Source organism: Rhinatrema bivittatum, chromosome 2, assembly GCF_901001135.1.
Source record: "Rhinatrema bivittatum chromosome 2, aRhiBiv1.1, whole genome shotgun sequence".
NCBI lineage: Eukaryota > Metazoa > Chordata > Amphibia > Gymnophiona > Rhinatrematidae > Rhinatrema > Rhinatrema bivittatum.
The window spans coordinates 32,859,913-32,879,040 of NC_042616.1; the positions used below are offsets into that span (position 1 = coordinate 32,859,913).

At 42.8% G+C, this 19,128-nt stretch overlaps 1 protein-coding gene across 1 annotated transcript in view; it reads right to left on the bottom strand.

Moving 5' to 3' along the window:
* Positions 1–15,479, bottom strand: part of LOC115083174 (extracellular calcium-sensing receptor-like) — a 63,293-nt gene extending 47,814 nt beyond the window's left edge. The window contains exons 1-2 of the mRNA XM_029586980.1: positions 15,461–15,479; positions 12,949–13,111 (exon numbers count right to left, since the gene is read on the bottom strand). Coding sequence (XP_029442840.1) covers positions 12,949–13,111; positions 15,461–15,479 — 182 coding nt within the window. The remainder of the gene's footprint in view (positions 1–12,948; positions 13,112–15,460) is intronic.
* Positions 15,480–19,128: the final 3,649 nt, after the last annotated feature.

Here is a 19,128-nt window from a genome sequence, read left to right on the forward strand (position 1 = left end):
CACCTGTTGTGAAATGTGTCCCTGTAACAAGATATCATTTCATCACCCTCATGGACTACTATTGCCATTGCCAGTACCCTCAAGACCATGGGAATGGGTATCAATGGACTTAATTACCGATTTACCATCATCACAAGGAAAGACCATGATTCTGGTGGTGATGGATTCATTCACTAAGATGGCCCATTTAATAGCCACTACCAGTCTTCCCTCTTCCCATGAAACATCAGACCTGCTAGTTTGAGAAGTAGTGCATCTACACAATCTGCCATCTCTTATCTTCTCTGACCAGAACTCCCAGTTTGTTGCACACTTCTGGCGAAGATAATTAAACTTCGGGATGTCCAACTCTGTCATCAGCACACCAACCGTAATCCAATGGCAGACAGAATGGCTAAATCAGACTCTAAAGCTGTATCTCCTGCCTACCCTCCTTTCAAACTTACACTCCTCGTTTTCCTTTAACATGACTTATTTTGCTGTATTTTGCTTTCGGTTTTTCTGTTTGTTGCTTCTCGTTTTAGTAACATCCTATTGTTTCAATGTTATACTGTTATATTGTTATATTGTTATACTGTATTTCCCAATTGAGTTCTATGTAAACCGGCATGATGTGTTTCACGAATGTCGGTAAATAAAAGTTAATAAATAAATAAATAAATAAATCTCCATGACTTTTCTAATTTTTACCTGACAAACTGAGCACACTTACTTCCTATGGCAGAATTCATGTATAATAACTGAGCAACAACTAAAGCCTCCCCATTCTTCGCAAGCATGGCATCCATCATCACTTTCACTCGGGGGAGGCTTGGCAATCTAATGTCCTCACAGCAATACAGTGAGTAAATGCCTTAACATAGTTACATGTGCAAGTCCAACATAAATTAGAATGGGCTAAAGAGCCACAGAAGAAGTTTGTGTACAGATGACACCAGGGACACTAAGGGGTGTATACAGTTAAGGGGTGTAGTAATACAATGTTAGCTACTTTCGAATATTAGGACTAGGGGGCATTCCATGAAGTTAGCAAGTAGCACATTTAAGACTAATCAGAGAAAATTCTTTTTCACTCAACGCACAATAAAGCTCTGGAATTTGTTGCCAGAGGATGTGGTTAGTGCACTTAGTGTAGCTGGGTTCAAAAAAGGTTTGGATAAGTTCTTGGAGTAGAAGTCCATTAACTGCTATTAATCAAGTTTACTTAGGGAATAGCCACTGCTATTAATTACATCAGTAGCAAGGGATCTTCTTAGTGTTTGGGTACTTGCCAGGTTGCTGTGGCCTGGTTTGGCCTCTGCTGGAAACAGGATGCTGGGCTTGATGGACCCTTGGTCTGACCCAGCATGGCAATTTCTTATGTTCTTATGTTCTCTGATAGCTGTGACAGTAGTAGCCACTGCATGCAAGCAGGAGGGCAGAGCACATGCTACAGAATTCATTTTGGAGGAGAAGCCTACAGGATGCTTCTGAGATCCATGGAATTGGGTGTGAAATGACAGGGATCAACCCTTTCATTCAGTTGCATATAGATTAAATGGTTTGCTATAATCTGGTAGGTCCAAGATATGTTTCTGGCCAGAGCAGTTTTTAAAATATCAAAAGCTTTCTGAAGCTCTTCATTATATTCAAGAGCATCAGATGGCACTGGAGATCCCAGGAGTAGGGCCTCTAGGGGTACTGCCAAAGAGGCATACTCACTGATCCAATGGCAACAATACCCAGTAAGTCCTAGGAAGGTTCTGAGCTGTCTTATTGCTTTGGGGGGTTGAGACCCATAAAATAGCAATTCAATCAGGGGCAACAGCATGACCTCTGGGAGATAAGAGATGTCCCCGCCTATCGTACTGTTTCTTGGACAAGTTGCAATTTCTTAAGTTCTACTTTGTGGCCTAGGGTGGTGTGTAATATGGCCAGATCCTGTAAATGGCTTTATCGGTCTGTAGAACAGAGCAGGGGGTTATCTACATACTGTACCAATGTGCTTGAAGGGTACATTGGTACAGCTAAGTCTTGATGTAGAAGCAAGTTAAAGACGGAGGGGCTTTCAGTGTATCCCTGAGGTAGACTGGTCCACATATATTGTAACCCATTATATGTGAATGCAAATAAAAAATAAGACTGGTGGTGGAATCGTACTGTAAAAAGTTGAGTCAGTGAGCTCTATGACTGGGAAAATCATTGGTAGTGGTATGGTTGCCAGAACTATGACTGGATTAGGCAGAATAATAAAATAAGGAATCGCACACTCATTCATTTTTTGTAAATCCTGAGTGAGGCACCATTTGCTATTGGGCTTAGGCACTGGCCAGATGGGAGTGTTACAATTATTGCGGGTATGAATTTCTTTTCCTCTGGGCAGAGGGAATAAGAACATAAGAACATAAGAAAATGCCATACTGGGTCAGACCAAGGGTCCATCAAGCCCAGCATCCTGTTTCCAACAGTGGCCAATCCAGGTCATAAGAACCTGGCAAGTACCCAATAACTGATGCATATGTGGGAGCTGCTTGGTTGGGTCCTGATAAATACAGGGGCAACAGATTTTTTAAATCCTACTTCTCTGTTTTCTGTTACCCACAAACAAGGAGGTCTATGCAGAGATTGTATCACGGTATCTCTTTCTCTCTGATCCAGCTCAAGATGTACCGGGGCAAGTTCAACGCAGTCAGAGAAATAGCTCCCTTACGACAATCAATCTGACATACCCGGGCTTGGAGGGCATCTAAGCCCAGAAGTGAAATGTGATGAAAGATGGGAGTGATTAAAAGGGGAATAATTGCTTGAGAGAGATCATCTGTCAATGGAGGTGTAAGAGAGCAAACAACACTTTTATTCCCCACTCCTTTCACATGTTGTATCTGACTTGACAACGGAGCCCCTAACTTGTGGTGGTCACGTACCACGAGGAGTGATTGTTGAGCTCTAGTGTCAATCATCATGCTGATAGGGGAAAGTCTTCAAAGTCAAACAGCTAAACCATTAGGAGTGAAAGAACCCGACAACACAAATACAGCGCCAAGGAGATGCCACAAAAAGGAAATACAAGGACCCCTAATAACATAATTCAGCTGAAATATGGGGATGTGCTTTTGATATGCAAAAAATAAAGAAATGGAGCAATAAGATGTGAGGACCCAGGGCTTGCTCCATTTCTTTATTTTTCGCATATCAAAAGCACATCCCCATATTTCAGCTGAATTATGTTATTAGGGGTCCTTGTATTTCCTTTTTGTAGCATCTCCTTCTTAACTTCCTTTCTTAACTGTGTTCCCCCTCTGCTTTTTGTTTATGTTTCTTCTCTAGACGCTCAGCACACCTACAGATAAATCAACATGCCCACTATACACAGACGTGCAATGCTGACATGATGAGAAAACAAATCAGCCTCCGACGAGAATACGCCCCACGGCAATCACAAACATTTCCACACCATCAGAAATAATTCCCTGCAAACCCCAGCTGTTCCTTCTATGCGCGCAATTCAGTAAACCAAAATATTTAAATTAGGGCCCGCGGTAAAAAGAGGCGCTAGGGACACTAGTGCGTCCCTAGCGCCTCTTTTTGGACAGGAGCGGCAGCTGTCAGCGGGTTTGACAGCCGACGCTCAATTTTGCCGGCATCGGTTCTCGAGCCCACTGACAGCCACGGGTTCGGAAACTGGACACCGGCAAAATTGAGCGTCCGGTTTTCAACCCGCGAGCTGATTTTAAATTTTTATTATTTTATTTTTTACTTTTTTTAACTTTTGGGACCTCCGACTTAATAACGCCATGATATTAAGTCAGAGGGTGTACAGAAAAGCAGTGCACCGGGGAAGTGCATAGAAATTAATGCTTACCTTTGGGTAGGCGCTAATTTCTTAAAGTAAATTGTGCGGCTTGGCTGCACATTTTACTTACTGTATCACACGGGAATGACTAATAGGGCCATCAACATGCATTTGCATGTTGATGGCCCTATTAGTCTCGGGGGGGTTGGACGAGCGTTTTCGACGCACTATTACCCCTTACTGAATAAGGGATAAAGCTAGCGCGTCGAAAACGCGCGTCCAAATGCCGGTTAACAGTGCGCACTGTACTGTATCGGCCTGTCTCTGCAGTAAGCTTAGCCTTCAGCTGTACGGAAGGGAAAGCCCAGACTTTTGCAAAACAAACATATAATCGGACCCCTACTCACATGCTTATAGGCAGCGTCAGGCAGGCATTACCCTAAGGATGGAGAAACATAAAACATCTCGCAGCATGTTGACAACAAGCTCTCCGCAGCATACACTCACGCACACGACCTTTCACCAAGAAATCTCACAATATGCCTAGGTACCCGCCTTACACCTAACCACATCTATATCCTTAAGCTATATTTTTATCCTGCTAGTTCTATTATTCCCCTGCCTTAACGGAAAAGCCTGCCCACCAGAATCCAGGGGCAACTTGTACTCCCTGACCATGGTCACGTCAACACAGTCACTGCACGCCTAGTTTGATGAGGAATCCTCCCTAACTTAACCTAATTTAACCTATTACCAAATGAAGTTCTCTCCAGCTACTGGTTAGCAAGTCAAAAGCCCAGATCAGATGGGTTCTCTTAGGTGGAGGGAGAAGACAGAAAGTCAGTTACCAGATGAGGGAGAACAAGAGTAAAGAAAAAACCTTTGTGCCGCCACTCATTATTAGGCCGATACAGTAAAGTGCACTCCGGTGGAGCGCACTGTTAGCCCAGGTTTGGACGAACGTTTTCGACTCGCTAGCTTTACCCCTTATACAGTAAGGGGTAATAGCGCGTCGAAAATGCGCGGCCAACCCCCCTGAAACTAATAGCGCCCGCAACAGAATAATAGCGCGATACAGAAAAGCAGAAAAAAACTGCTTTTCTGTACACCCCCCAAAATAAAAAAAAATTTTAAATGTGCCTGCGGGTCGGAAGACAGACGCTCAATTTTGCCGGCGTCCGTTTTCCAAACCTGTGGCTGTCAGCGGGCTCGAGAACAGACGCCGGTAAAATTGAGCGTCGGCTGTCAAACCCGCTGACAGCCGCCGCTTCTGTCAAAAAGGAGGAGCTAGGGACCCGCTAGTGTCCCTAGCTCCTCCTTTTACCGCGGGCCCTCATTTGAATATTTTTTTTTTTTACTAAATCGCGAGCCCAGGACACTGGCCTGTGCGTTTCTTTCTGTATCAGCCTGTAAACAGGGCAGCTAAACACAAGTACCCCACCCGCCCTCAGCCAGGTCCCATCGAGTCGCTAACTGAACTGGTTGAATAAACACTTAGTGCCATCAGCTTGGAGAAAATTCCTTTTTTTAAAATTAAAGTCTGTGAATAATATAAGATATATCTTACTATGCATGGATACTGGAACAGCTCTCGCAGAGATCATTTACTGATACCACAAATTATATAGAGGTCACACCTCTAGCCCTAAACCAATGACTAGGTTACACAATAGGCAAAATATTTTTATGACTGGCTATATTAAATAAACAATTATTCCAAGTGGCTATATGTAAATTTGTTATCATTAATGTATTTATTTATTTATAAATGTATAACCCACTTGTCTTAAGTACTAAGTGGGTTACAAGTCTGCGTGCATACTTTAGCAAAAAAAATAAATAAATAAAGAATATATAATAATTATTAAATAAGCATAAAACAAATATATCATAATTATAACATAAAATCAATATGGTTACATCATATATAAATACTTAAAAAAAACTAAAATGAAACATTTAAAAATGAAAAATATAAAAACTCCTTCAACAAAGTAAAAAGCAGTAACTGGGCATAAAACATAAGTCTAAAACTGGTGCTCAATATTGAATCAGAAAAACATAGCATATTATAATCAATATTCTTAGACCAGAGTTAGACATAAATAAGGCAGATGTTAAAACATCCTTAAAATGCCTGCTGGAAAAAAAAAAAAGCTTTTAGCATTTTACAAAAAGTCATCATTGTTTGAATGTTTTTAACTGGTTCTGGTAGTGAGTTACATAAACTTGGCCCTGCAACATAAAAAACAGTACCTGAATGTAAACCAATGTGATATCTCAGATCGAATGTCGGCATATAAAAATAATAATAAATAAATAAATAACATTCCCTCTTTGCTTTCCTCAAGGCAAACCTGATGAAAAGTTGGAATTATTACCAGATTCTGATATGAGGACCATAATGTATGAGTAGGACAATAAAAACTAAAGCAAGTTGGAGCCAGATTGTTTATGACTTTATATATTAATAAAGTAGTTTTAAATTTGATTATCCATATTACTGAGAGCCAGTATCATTTCTCGAGTACTGGAGAAATGTGAACAGGAATAGTAATTCCAGAAATCAGACAAGCCGCAGCATTGCGTCAGTTGCAAAGTTTTCATTGTACTCTGAGGTAGACCTAGATAAAGTGTATTACAGTAGTCCAACACTGAAATTACCATGGTATGGACTACTGTTCGCAGATCATTTTCAGGTAAAAAAGGCTTGATATGATGTATCAGTTGCAATTTGTAAGCGCATTATGAACTACAGCACTGAGCTGAGGTTTGAAAGAGAGTGATGTATCCAATACGACGCCTAAATTGTGCGCCTTGTTAGAAATCCTAATCTTGTGTGCATCAAAAGAGAGGTGGGAAGGAGATGAACTGGGGAAGTAATGAGACAGAATTAATACCTGTCTTTTTTACATTTAATGTGAGTTTCTGAGCAGTAAGCCGTTCCTTAATTGAGGTTAAACAACGTAATACTTGTGTGGAGGATGAGACAGATATATAAAACTGAATATTGTTGGTGTAAAGACAATAGCCAATGCTTAAGTTAGTTAGCCACTGAAAAAGAGGAAACATGTATAAATTGAAGAGAATAGCCAAAAATGATGAACCTTGAGTGTCACCAGTATGTAGCTTGTGTAATGATGAATTTATGCCTCTTATTGTCACCTGTTATTGATCAGTTAAGTAAGAGCAAAACCAGTTAAATACAGTAGATGAAATGTCAGTTCAGACTGAAGAAACAGGAGGGTCTCAATGACCAGGAGAGGGACCAGGCAAACTGGTGGACTAATTGGTTAAACTGGTAATTTCACTCACCCGTGTTGTAGCAGGACCCTGCAGAGATTTTGATAAATACCTGTTAAAAAGTACATCCCTAAGCAGTGAAGCAAAGAGGAACGATACAAAGGGAAGCCACAATAGAAGTAATTATTCTTAAGGAATGTATTGCATTTTGCTTAGTATTAAATGTAGAACTTGCAAGGCAAAGACATTCCTGAAAACCAGAAATTTCTGGAAATGGCTGGTAAGAAGCTTGTTAGCACTCAATGTACTGAAAAGTGGAATAAAGTTCAGGGTTGGCTCATTTTACATATTTTAAGATAAGAGAATTTGCATTAGCCACTTTTAAAAACGTTATTCATTATCAACTACTTAAAAATTGTATTGCTTGCTAAGTGGCATGTTCACTGGTGTATGGGTTAGAGGTGTCAAACTATTTAATCCCATGTATCAACAAGCGATCACTGAGAGATTGTTCCTGTTCATCTTGCATGATAAACTTGTAGCAACTCTCCATAAGATCTAAGTTTTGTATATGATTGTGTTGTTTCTGTTTTAATGACTATATATGTTTTATTGTACCCCGCCCCAAACGTTTAGAAAGGGCCGGTAACAAATACTTTTAAATAAAATAAATAAATAAGATCTTATTTGTTTTTTGAATAAAAACACTTTTCTCTTCTAGCTGTTTGGATATTAAGAGTTTCTGTAGCCCACATCAGTGAATGTTACTGCTTTACGTATGTAAATCCTGTCTTACATAAATCCTACTTTATTTTTGCATGTAAAATATATGTGCATATATTTTTAAAATAGATGGCTAAAATATGTGCATTCAATGCATTGAAATACGTCGTTTCAATACATTGCATGTATTTGTGCATTGGCCTGCATACACGCATATGTTGTGAGGTAAAAATATGTGTATTTTATAATATGCATGTATGTAATATGTGCATGTTATAAAATACTAACAAATGTGCTACCATGTGCAGTTGCTTGAAAGTTATCTTCTCTATGAAGTCTTTGTTTTGGTGTTTATTGAAGAGGATGTTGTGGAGATAACCATGCCAAAAACTGTATTTAATGGTGATAATTTGGAGAAACTGAAGCAAATCACGGTGAATTTAGAAGATATAATAGGGCAGATTGACAAACTAAAGAGTAGCATATGACCTAGACCAAATAGTTTATACCTCTGAGAACTAAAAAATGAAATTGCAGATCTATCACTAGTAATTTGTCACCTATCATTTATTTATTTATTTAAATGTATTTATATCCCACGCCCTCCATTGTTTGGGGTGGGTTACAAAGAACATACATAATAATTAAAAATAAATCAAAATATAAGAATGCAGTGTGCTATGGCAGTCAAAAAAGCAAACGGAATGTTGGGAATTATTAGAAAGGGAACGGTGAATAAAACGGAAAATGTAATAATGCCTCTATATCGCTCCATGGTGAGACCACACCTTGAATACTGTGTACAATTCTGGTCACCACATCTCAAAAAAGATATAGTTGGAATGGAGAAGGTACAGAGAAGGGTGGCCAAAAATGATAAAGGGGATGGAACAGCTCACCTATGAGGAAAGACTAAAGAGGTTAGGACTGTTCAGCTTGGAGAAGAGATGACTGATAGAGGTCTTTAAAATCATGAGAGGTCTAAAATGGGTAAAAGTGAATAGGTTATTTACTTTTTTGGATAATAGAAGGACTAGGGGGCACTCCATGAAGTTAGCATGGGGCACATTTAAAACTAATCGGAGGAAGTTCTTTTTCACTCAACGCACAATTAAACTCTGGAATTTGTTGCAGAGGATGTGCTTAGTGCAGTTAGTGTAGCTGGGTTTAAAAAAGGTTTGGATAAGTTCTTGGAGAAGTCCATTACCTGCTGTTAATTAAGTTGACAATAGCCACTGCTATTACTAGCATCAGTAGCATGGGATAGACATAGATTATGGGTACTTGCCAGGTTCTTATGGCCTGGATTGGCCACTGTTGGAAACAGGATGCTGGGCTTGATGGACCCTTGGTCTGACCCAGTATGGCATGTTCTTATGTTCTTAAAATTCATTCATGAACATCAAAATAAAAGACCAATCTTGAAAGACAAACAAGTCATGGAATACAGTTAAAACTAATTTTAGCACGTAGTTAAGTCACAAAGATCTGGACAGGCTAACTTGAAGAGATGATGTTTCAGTCCCTTCTTAATTTCTTTGGTATCAGAAACTAATCTAAGGCTGGGAGGTAAGGTATTCCATAAAACTTGGCCTGCATTTGAAAAGCAAGTTCTCCTGTTATATTCAATGTGGTTGATTTTGGTGATGGAATTTGTAACAGTAACTGATTTTTTGATCTTAGGTTTCTGCAGGGGGTGTGGAGATGTAAAGTAGCTGATAGCCATGAATTGTTATTATTATGAACAAGATTGTGTATTATTGTTACGGTTTTGTATTGAATTCGCCATTTGATAGGAAGCCAATGTAGGTGAAAAAGGACTGGGGATATGTGATCATGTAGCTTACAGTTGGAAAGAAGTCATGCTGCAGCATTTTGAACGAGTTGGAGAGAGCGTAAAGCAATTTGAGGCAGTCCTAAATAGAGAGAGGGTTGCAGTAGGCCAGGCCTGCTAGAATCAGGGATTGAAGCACTATAGAAATGGAGACGAGTCAAGAAATGGTTTGATATGTTGGAGTAGTCGGAGTTTCTAGAAAGAGGAGTTAGTGATGGATTTAATATGATTGGATAGGTTTAATTTCGGATCTAAGATGATGCCAAGATTACGGACTTGATCAGTGATTTTAATGGGCGTGTTGTCAATCGAGACAGAATTCGGTATGTTTTCAAATAAAGGGTGTCCTAGAATTATTATTTCAGTTTTTGTTAGCTTTAAACAGAGTTTATTATGGAATAGCCATGTTTTAGTTGTGGATAAACAAAGTTCAAGAAGTTTTAGAATGGAATTCCAATTGTGTTTAGTTGGGAAACCGAATTGTATGTTGTCGGCATACAAGCGGTAGGATACTCCTAAAGTGGAAAGTAATTGACAAATTGGCACGAGCTAGATATTGAATAGTACTGCTGATAGTGCAGACCCTTGCGGGACTCCTGTTTTTAAAAGAAATTGATCTGAGCTAGAATGATTTATAAAGACCTGTTGGGATCTATTTGAGAGATAGGATTGAAACCAGGAGAAGACTGTTCCAGCTATGCCTATACTGTCAAGGCGAGATAGTAGGATATCATGATTTATAGTGTCGAATGCAGCAGAAAGATCTAAGAAAATAGAGATATATGAAGTCCCTGCATCAAAGCCACAGTGAATAAAGTTTATGCTTCAGTTTAAGAGCATTTTAGTACTGTAATTGAGTCTGAATCCAAATTGATATTGGTCTAATAATGAGTGATCATCTAAGAATGTTGTGAGTTGTTTCAAGACAACAGATTCAATTACTTTAGCAAGAAACAGTAAAGATGAAACTGGGCGAAAGTCACAAAAATCTGGTTCATTTGTTGTTTTCTTGGGAATTGGAAAGGAATGGAGAATAAAACAAAGAATATCATAAAGCCTCTGTATCACTCCATGGGGCGACCTCATCTTGAGTACTGTGTGCAGTTCTGATCACCACATCTCAAAAAAGATACAGCAGAATTAGAAAAGATACAGAGAAGGGCAACTAAAATAATAAAAGGGATGGAATGATTTCCTTATGAGGAATGGCTAAAGAGATTAGGAGTCTTCAGCTTGGAGAAGAGATGGCTGAGATATGATAGAGGTCTATAAAATGATGAGTAGAGTGGAACGAGTAAATGTTAATCGGTTGTTTACTCTTTCAAGAAATACAAATACCAGGGGACATACAATGAAGTTAATAGTTGGAATGCACCCATTGTCTCTAAACGTTCCCCTATACCTATACGTATGTCCACTTCTGTTCTCACTATTTATTTATGAATGTCAAACCTGTACACCATTAGGAACTAGTGATTTTCACATGGAATGACGGTATATAAAACACATAAATAAATAGACATTTAAAACTAATAAGAGAAAATATTTTTTTCTCAGTGCATAATTAAGCTCTGAAATTAGTTGCCAGACAATGTTGCATTTAAAAAAGGTTTGGACAAGTTCCTGGAGGAAATGTCTATAATATAAAGAAACACGAGTGCATCAGGAGGGACAGAAAGCCCAAATTCATACACTCTCATAAATCCATGCTACTGTTGGCTTTCTGTCTCTCCTGATGCAGCCTGTGAGGCAAAACATGGTATCCGTGTTAGGGGACAACAGCTTTATACTGGATCAATTTATTAATTGCAGATTGCAGAGTTTCTTTTGATAAAGACATAAAGACCATAAATCTGTAAGGACTATAGTAACCTTTCTACACTCAATTCTTTATATGATCATGCACCGAGTGTGGATTTACTCCCCACCTTTTTCTTTAAAAATGTCCATAAACCATTATTAAGATAGAGTCGCAGATATCCCCTGCTTATTCTTGGGATAAGCAGCTTGGAATCTATCTACCCCTTGGGATCCTGCCAGGTACTTGTGACCTGCATTGGCCACTGTTGGAAACAAGTTACTGGGCTTGATGGACCTTTGGTCTGACCTAGTATGGCAAGTCTTATCTTCTTGCCATTCTGGAAAAATTGGGCAACAAAATGGCAGATGAAATTTAATGTGGATAAGTGCAAGGTGATGCATATAGGGAAAAATAACCCATGCTATAATTACACAATGTTGGGTTCCATATTAGGTGCTACAAACCAAGAAAGAGATCTAGGCGTCATAGTGGATAACACATTGAAATCGTCGGTTCAGTGTGCTGCAGCAGTCAAAAAAGCAAACAGAATGTTGGGAATTATTAGAAAGGGAATGGTGAATAAAACGGAAAATGTCATAATGCCTCAGTATCGCTCCATGGTGAGACCGCACCTTGAATACTGTGTACAAGTCTGGTCGCCGCATCTCAAAAAAGATATAATTGCGATGGAGAAGGTACAGAGAAGGGCTACCAAAATGATAAGGGGAATGGAACAACTCCCCTATGAGGAAAGACTAAAGAGGTTAGGACTTTTCAGCTTGGAGAAGAGACGACTGAGGGGGGATATGATAGAGGTGTTTAAAATCATGAGAGGTCTAGAACGGGTAGATGTGAATCGGTTATTTACTCTTTCGGATAGTAGAAATACTAGGGGGCACTCCATGAAGTTAGCATGGGGCACATTTAAAACTAATCAGAGAAAGTTCTTTTTTACTCAACGCACAATTAAACTCTGGAATTTGTTGCCAGCGAATGTGGTTAGTGCAGTTAGTATAGCTGTGTTTAAAAAAGGATTGGATAAGTTCTATTCACTTAGAGAATAGCCACTGCCATTAGCAATGGTTACATGGAATAGACTTAGTTTTTGGGTACTTGCCAGGTTCTTATGGCCTGGATTGGCCACTGTTGGAAACAGGATGCTGGGCTTGATGGACCCTTGGTCTGACCCAGTATGGCATATCTTATGTTCTTATGTTCTTATAATAATTCTCTATTGCTTCAAACCCAAACCCAAACTGTGCATAGCCAGGACCCAACCGTTATGCATTTAAGACCCAAACACATGGCAGCCCCTGTACCATACAGTTAAACCCAATCTGTGCAGAGCCAAGAGCCAAAGCACATTCCGACTCTAAATTGTACATTGTGAGGACCCAAACTACACCCCAAATCTAATGCGTGCATAGGCAAGAAAAGATCCAAACAGCCCACCAAACTCAGATTTAGCACAGCCAAGACCCCAAACACACTACAACCCAAAGCTGGGAATAGACAAAGCCCAAAATACACGGCAGTCCCTCAGAATACATTTTTTATAAATATATGCTTCCTTACCCCTGACAGGATATAGGCTTCGGCATCTCTGTAAATGGGAGCTCGGGAGAGGTGTATTCAGAGTGAACCACGAACATTCCTCCAATGATGATGTCTCCAGCTCTGGAAAAGGCATCCATGCTCCAGCTCTTGAGGATGCAGCTCGTCTGTGGAGACCCAGTGCCTATAGGCGGGGAGAAGAAGAGAAGGAGCAGAGACATGCACAAGTGCATTTTAAGTTTTACCATCGTAAATATTTCTAGAAAAGATTCACAGCGCCTGTAACATGCAGACTGAGTTTGACACATATTCCAGAAAATAAAATTCCCCAGATTCTAGAAAATGTATTTTGTATTCCAAGAATCTATAGCACAGAAAGTTTGTTCTGTTGCACTGTCAGCCTTGTTAAGTCAGTCTGTCCCGAAATCAGGATCTTCTGAAAACAGTTCCCAATCACGCATTATTTGGCACAGCAGCTCCTTTCACTGGTTTGCTTCTCTTTGCCTTTCAGCCATCACTAAAGTGAATGTTCCTGCCCTGAAGGCCACGTTCCCCTTGCCCAGCTATTACCAAGCCAGGGTCTTAGCAATCAGTTAGAGACACTCTCCCCTCTTATCCAGTGCTGCATCAGCATCCCAGCAAGGAGTTGAGGCACTCTCCCCTCACTGAGCTAGTACTGAACCAGGGTCTCAGCAAGGAGTTAGAGACACTCTCCCCTCTCTACAGTACCACATCAACATCCCAGCAAGGCGTCGGGACCCTCTTCCTGGAAGTGCTCTGCTTTTGATGTGATTTTTATCTAAGATATTTTCTGCCATATGAATATTAATGGTCACAGGGCATGTGGTGCCAGCACAGGAGCACTGGCTGCATGCTAATTCAGGCCAGCAGTGGCATCTTGGTTGTCTAAATTCCTCATTTAGTTTCTGCCCGATAAGACAAATCTTCCCTTTCACTAGCAGAGCAGTGAGTAAGGAGGGGTCTTTGCTGCAGGGTGAAGTTTTATAACTTGTTATTCAGTGACAGCTGCACACCTCATTATTAAGGGAAATATTAACAAGATATTTCACATCCTCTCGAGTCTCATCTGCCCTTTCATTTTCCATAACTTGTGAATTACTATGTTTCTGATAATAAGGGGTTTACTGTAATAACAGTAATATCAATAATCACAGGGTGATACATTTTAATTGCTTAGGGAACAAGACAAGAAGTCAGGGGAATGACTGCTGAAGGAGGAACAGAAATGTTGGATTGGGGATAGGAATTATGCAGCGATTTAGCAGGACAGAGAAACAAGTCCAGAAACAGACAGAAAGATGTCTGCGTCATTCTCCTGTTTAAGAACATAGGAAGTGTTGCGTGTCCTGGCCGTGCTAGGGCCAGTGCCGGGCCTGCTCACCTCTGTCTGCCCTCCACGGGACCTGGTCCAACCTCCCCGGCTGCCATGGCGAATCACCGGCACCCCTGACGCGCGGCACTGTCGTCCCCAGATCCGCCCAGCTCACAGGCCTCATGGTTCTGCGTCCTCGGCCTCCTTGGCCCTGCCCCTAGGTGTGCGCACGCGCCCCGCTCGGCCCTATTTAGGGGCCAGGGAGGAAAACCGAGCCGCGGCGTGCCCCAGTGACGTCACCTGAGCCCTGCACCAAAGGCAGGGCTCAGGCCCCCATTCCTTGCCTTAGAAATGGGTCGTCACACTTGCTTGTGTGTTTGTGGTCCGCGTTCCCGAGTCTGTTCCTGCGTTCCCGAGCCTGTTCCTATGTTCCTGAGCCTGTTCCTGTGTTACCGAGCCTGTTCCTGTGTTCCTGAGTCCGTTCCTAGCCCTGTGTCTCTCTGGTGTTCCTGCCTTGTCTACAGCTGGCTTGACTACCTGGATCAAGACCTTGGCTTTGACTCGACTACGCTCTGCTTGACCTCCTGGAACTTGACCCTTGGCTTTGGCTCGACTATGCTCTGCTTGACTCCCTGGAATTTGACCTTTGGCTTCGGCTCGACTACACTCTGCTTGACTCCCTGGAACTTGACCTTTGGCTTTGGCTCAACTACGTTCTGCTTGACTCCCTGGAACTTGACCTTTGGCTTTGACTTGACGATGTTCTGCTTGACTCCCTGGAACCTGACCTTCTATTTTGGCTTGACTATACTCAGTTTGACCACCCGGAACTTGACCTTTATTTATTTATTTATTTATTTATTTATTTATTTATTTAAAGTTTTTCTATACCGGCATTCGCGATGGATATCGCATCATGCCAGTTTACAATTAACAAGAGGAGAAGGAACAAAAATAATAATAAATAATAATAATAAACATTAAACAAGTGATGAACTAAAAGGTTGCAGTTACAATAAAACAAGGGAGTTACACAACTTGGAACAGAGAAGGAAGCTAGGATTTTAACAGAGAGAACAAATATGCCAATTATGGCATTTGCAACATTTGCAACATCTTTGCCTGGCTAACCACTTCTTGAACTGATACACTGGCTCTGACCCTTGCGCTCCATTCGGACACTCTCTTTGCCTCACGTACCAGCTACTACTCGGCTCATCTCGGTGCCGCCCCCGGCGCTCCATGGACTAGACCCTTAGGCCCTGCCTATTCTGTCAGGGAAGCCTCCAGTTCCTTCAATGTCCCTCAGGCTTCCGGAGTCCCGAGTTCTGGTCTAGTCCGCCTAGTCATCATCCACCGAGCACCTCTGCTGATCCTGGGCACACCTCTACATCATCTCTCCGGGAGATGTCCAGAGGCCCACCTAAGTCCAGCCGGCCCCGGCACCCAAAGGCTCAAGTCACGGGGAACGAGGGCTGGTATTGGTGAAGCTCCAGCTGGCCTTTGTCTCCTCGTGTGCTTCACCTCCTAGCAGCAGGAGCTCTCTGGGTTCGCCCAGAGGGCAGCGCCAATCCTGCTCCAGGCCAAGGGTCCACCTCCAGTGCAACAGGTTGCCAAGGTCATGGACTCGGCAGAGCTGTCTGCCTTGCTGGTCTGGCTACCAGAATCCAAGACCAACAGCGCTGCCTTGAGGCGTTGGCCACAGCTGTGGAGAAGCTACAGGCCCAACTTGAAAGGCCCTCCGGAGCTATCAGCCCCCGTGGCCCTTTCCACCAGCACCACACCTGTGTCTCCACTGCCTTACCTCTTTTCTTCCCTTTTCCTCCTCCTTGGGCAAGATGGCTGCCTCCAGTGCCGAGTGTCGAGGGCCTTGGTGTCTCCAGCTTAGCATGGGCGTTCCAGTCCACCATGCTCACTCCCGTGGCCTTCTAGGACGCGCGCACGACCGCGCACATCTCCTACACTCAAATACACGTCATGGCGGGAACCTTGGGGACGTCCCCACCGCATGATGTCAATACCTCCAGGTATTTAAAGCCTTTACACTCCAAAGGCCTCGCTCCTTTAGAAGCTCAAGACACCCGCTCCTTGGGTGTCTCTTGCTTCCATCACCCTACTAACTGAGACAACCGATCCTCGGGAGTCTCTCTCTCTTATTCTTTTCAGGATCTCCGAACTATCAGGTACTTGCTCCTCGAGAGCCTACCAGTCTATGTATCCTGTACCACGGACCTTCGGTCCCATCATCTCACTACCAGGAAGACGTCTACATTCCGTGAGTACCTCTATGATCCGGTGCTCCAACTCCATCCACCAGGCTCTGCGTTGCCCGCACCGCGGGTCCCCACATCTCTTGAACATCTGGGAGAGATTCTACATCTGAGACTGTTGAACGTATTGGCACCTCGCAGACCTCAGTGCCTTACTTTTCTGCTTCATACCATCTATCTACAGCAGTACAATAAAGCCTTCCATTCATTCCATTTCTGCTATCTGAGTTTAGCCTATTGCTGTGGCTCCTCACGGGGCTCCTCCCCGTGGGCGGAGTCATCTCCACAGCGACCAACTCCATGGAGTCGACTCAGCTCGCGGCCCTGCAGGCCATCCCTGGCCTAGCCCAGCGGATCATGGAACAAACGTTTTTGGAGAGCCTAGCTACTGCCTTCAATCAGTTACATGCTCAACTGAATTCTTCAGCTCCTCCTGTGAAGGAATTGCTGTTTCCAGTGGTAACCCTCAAGACCACTGTACCTTTATCCACACCTACCCGCTTTATGGGTGAAGCCAAGATGTGCAGAGGGTTTGTTAATCAATGCAGCATGCATTTTTCATTACAGCCTACCCTCTTTCCCATTGAAGCTTCCAAGACCACCTACATCCTATCGTTCCTAGAAGGACGAGCCCTGGCCTGGGCTAAACAGCACAGGTCCCAATACAAAACAGAGAATATCATAATGCCTCTATATTGCTCCATGGTGTGACCGCACTTTGATTATTGTGTGCAGTTCTGGTCACTGCATCTTAAAAATGACACAGTGGAATTAGAAAAGGTACAGAGATGAGAAAACGAATGGAACACTTCCGCTGTGACGAAAGGCTAAAGAGAAAGCTGATGGGGGATATGATAAAGGTCTATAAATTAATGAGTGGAGTGGAACGGGTAAACATAAATCGATTGTTTACTCTTTCAAAAAGTACAAAGACTCAGGGACATTCAATGAAGTTACTAAATATATTTAAGACACTGTCCTGATGACTCGCGTGCCGGCAGCCAGCTATTGTGCACAACTTACTCCAGCTCCAGCCCTGCAGTAAGTTTTAAAACAAAAAAAGAAACAATAGATAGATAGGGTTTAGTGGGTGGGGAGAAGAGGGGAAGAGGGAGGGAATTTAGGTATGGGGTAGGGAACTGGAAAAGGCATCACCACGCGGAAATTGCAAAAGTTGACCCCCCCCCCCCTTGCGCACGCTGTTCGCACATGTGTGCGGGGATTGTAAAATCGGATTTCATAACACATGCGCACCGGCGTGTGCATGTTATAAAATCGTCGCGTCCATGTGTGCAAGCAGGAAACCACGCGTACATGGATACGCACGCATGTGTTTGAAAATATAACCCTTTCTGAATATTTGGAATCCAAGAAAGCTTAGAGAAGGTAGATTTACAAATCCAGACCTGGATTGTTGCCCATCCTGGTATGGAGTTGGTTGGCAGCATTTTGTCAGTCACAAAATGGCGCCTGAATGAGATTCTGAGATAGAGCTTGTTACAATGGGGACCCGAACCTGCTCCCAGCAGACGGCTCCCGAGGTGGCACGGGTCCTCATTGACGGTGTCACTGTCGCGCTGCGCAGCACAGCGCACGTGACGACTTGGCCCCTCCTCTCATTGCGCATCGACGTTCCTCCTGGGAGCCCCCGCGCTAGCATGGGAAATTGAGAGTATTTCAACCCAGCGTCTCAGCACAAGCTTTGCCTTGGTTATAGGCTTGCTTGTGCTGGTGCTGCCTTATCCTGTGCTTCTCTGTGTTCCTGTGAGACTCTGCTCGGAATTGGACTCTGTTTGCCTGCCGCCTGCCTCTGACCCTGCTTGGAATTGGACTCTGTTTGTCTACCACTAGTCTCTGTACCTGGTTGGGCTCAAGGTAAGACTGTTGTACTATCATTGGGTCCATGCTACCTAACAGCTAGCCGAGGCCGTGGATTCGGTAGACCTAACAGCCTTACAGACAATTCCAGGGCTCGCCACGCGAATACAAAAACAACAGGGAGTCCTGGATGAGGTGACCTGAGTTTTGGAAAGACTGGCAGCTCATATGGATGCTTTGGCCACAGCCGCTCCTCCATTACCTCCGGCTTCCCCACCCAGTGCTGTTCTGCACTTACCTCCTCCCCCTTGTTTCAACAGAGATCCACAGCAGTGTCGTGGTTTCATAAACCAATGTAAAATGCACTTCTCGCTTCAATCTCCATTATTTCCCTCCGATAAAACCAAGGTCACTTGCATTCTTTCCTTCCTAGAGGGCCTGACCTTGGCATGGGCCTCTCCACTATGGGAGCGAGATGACCCACTACTAAAATAACCTGGATCAATTCCTTAAGGACTTTCACCTGGTCTTTGATGAACCGGGGCGATCTGCCTCTATAGCCTCAGATTTGCTTCAAATTTAAGGCTCTAGATCAGTGAGAGAGTATGCTTTCAATTTCAGACTCTTGCCGCTGAACTTTGCTGGGGAGAAGAGAGCCTTACTGCCATTTTTCAGCATGGCCTGTCAGAGTCCATTAAAGACAAATAGGCAAGGTCACGTGATGCTTTCAATGGAGTGAGATGTGCCTGCCTCAGCTCCATGTCTTCTCCTGCCACATTC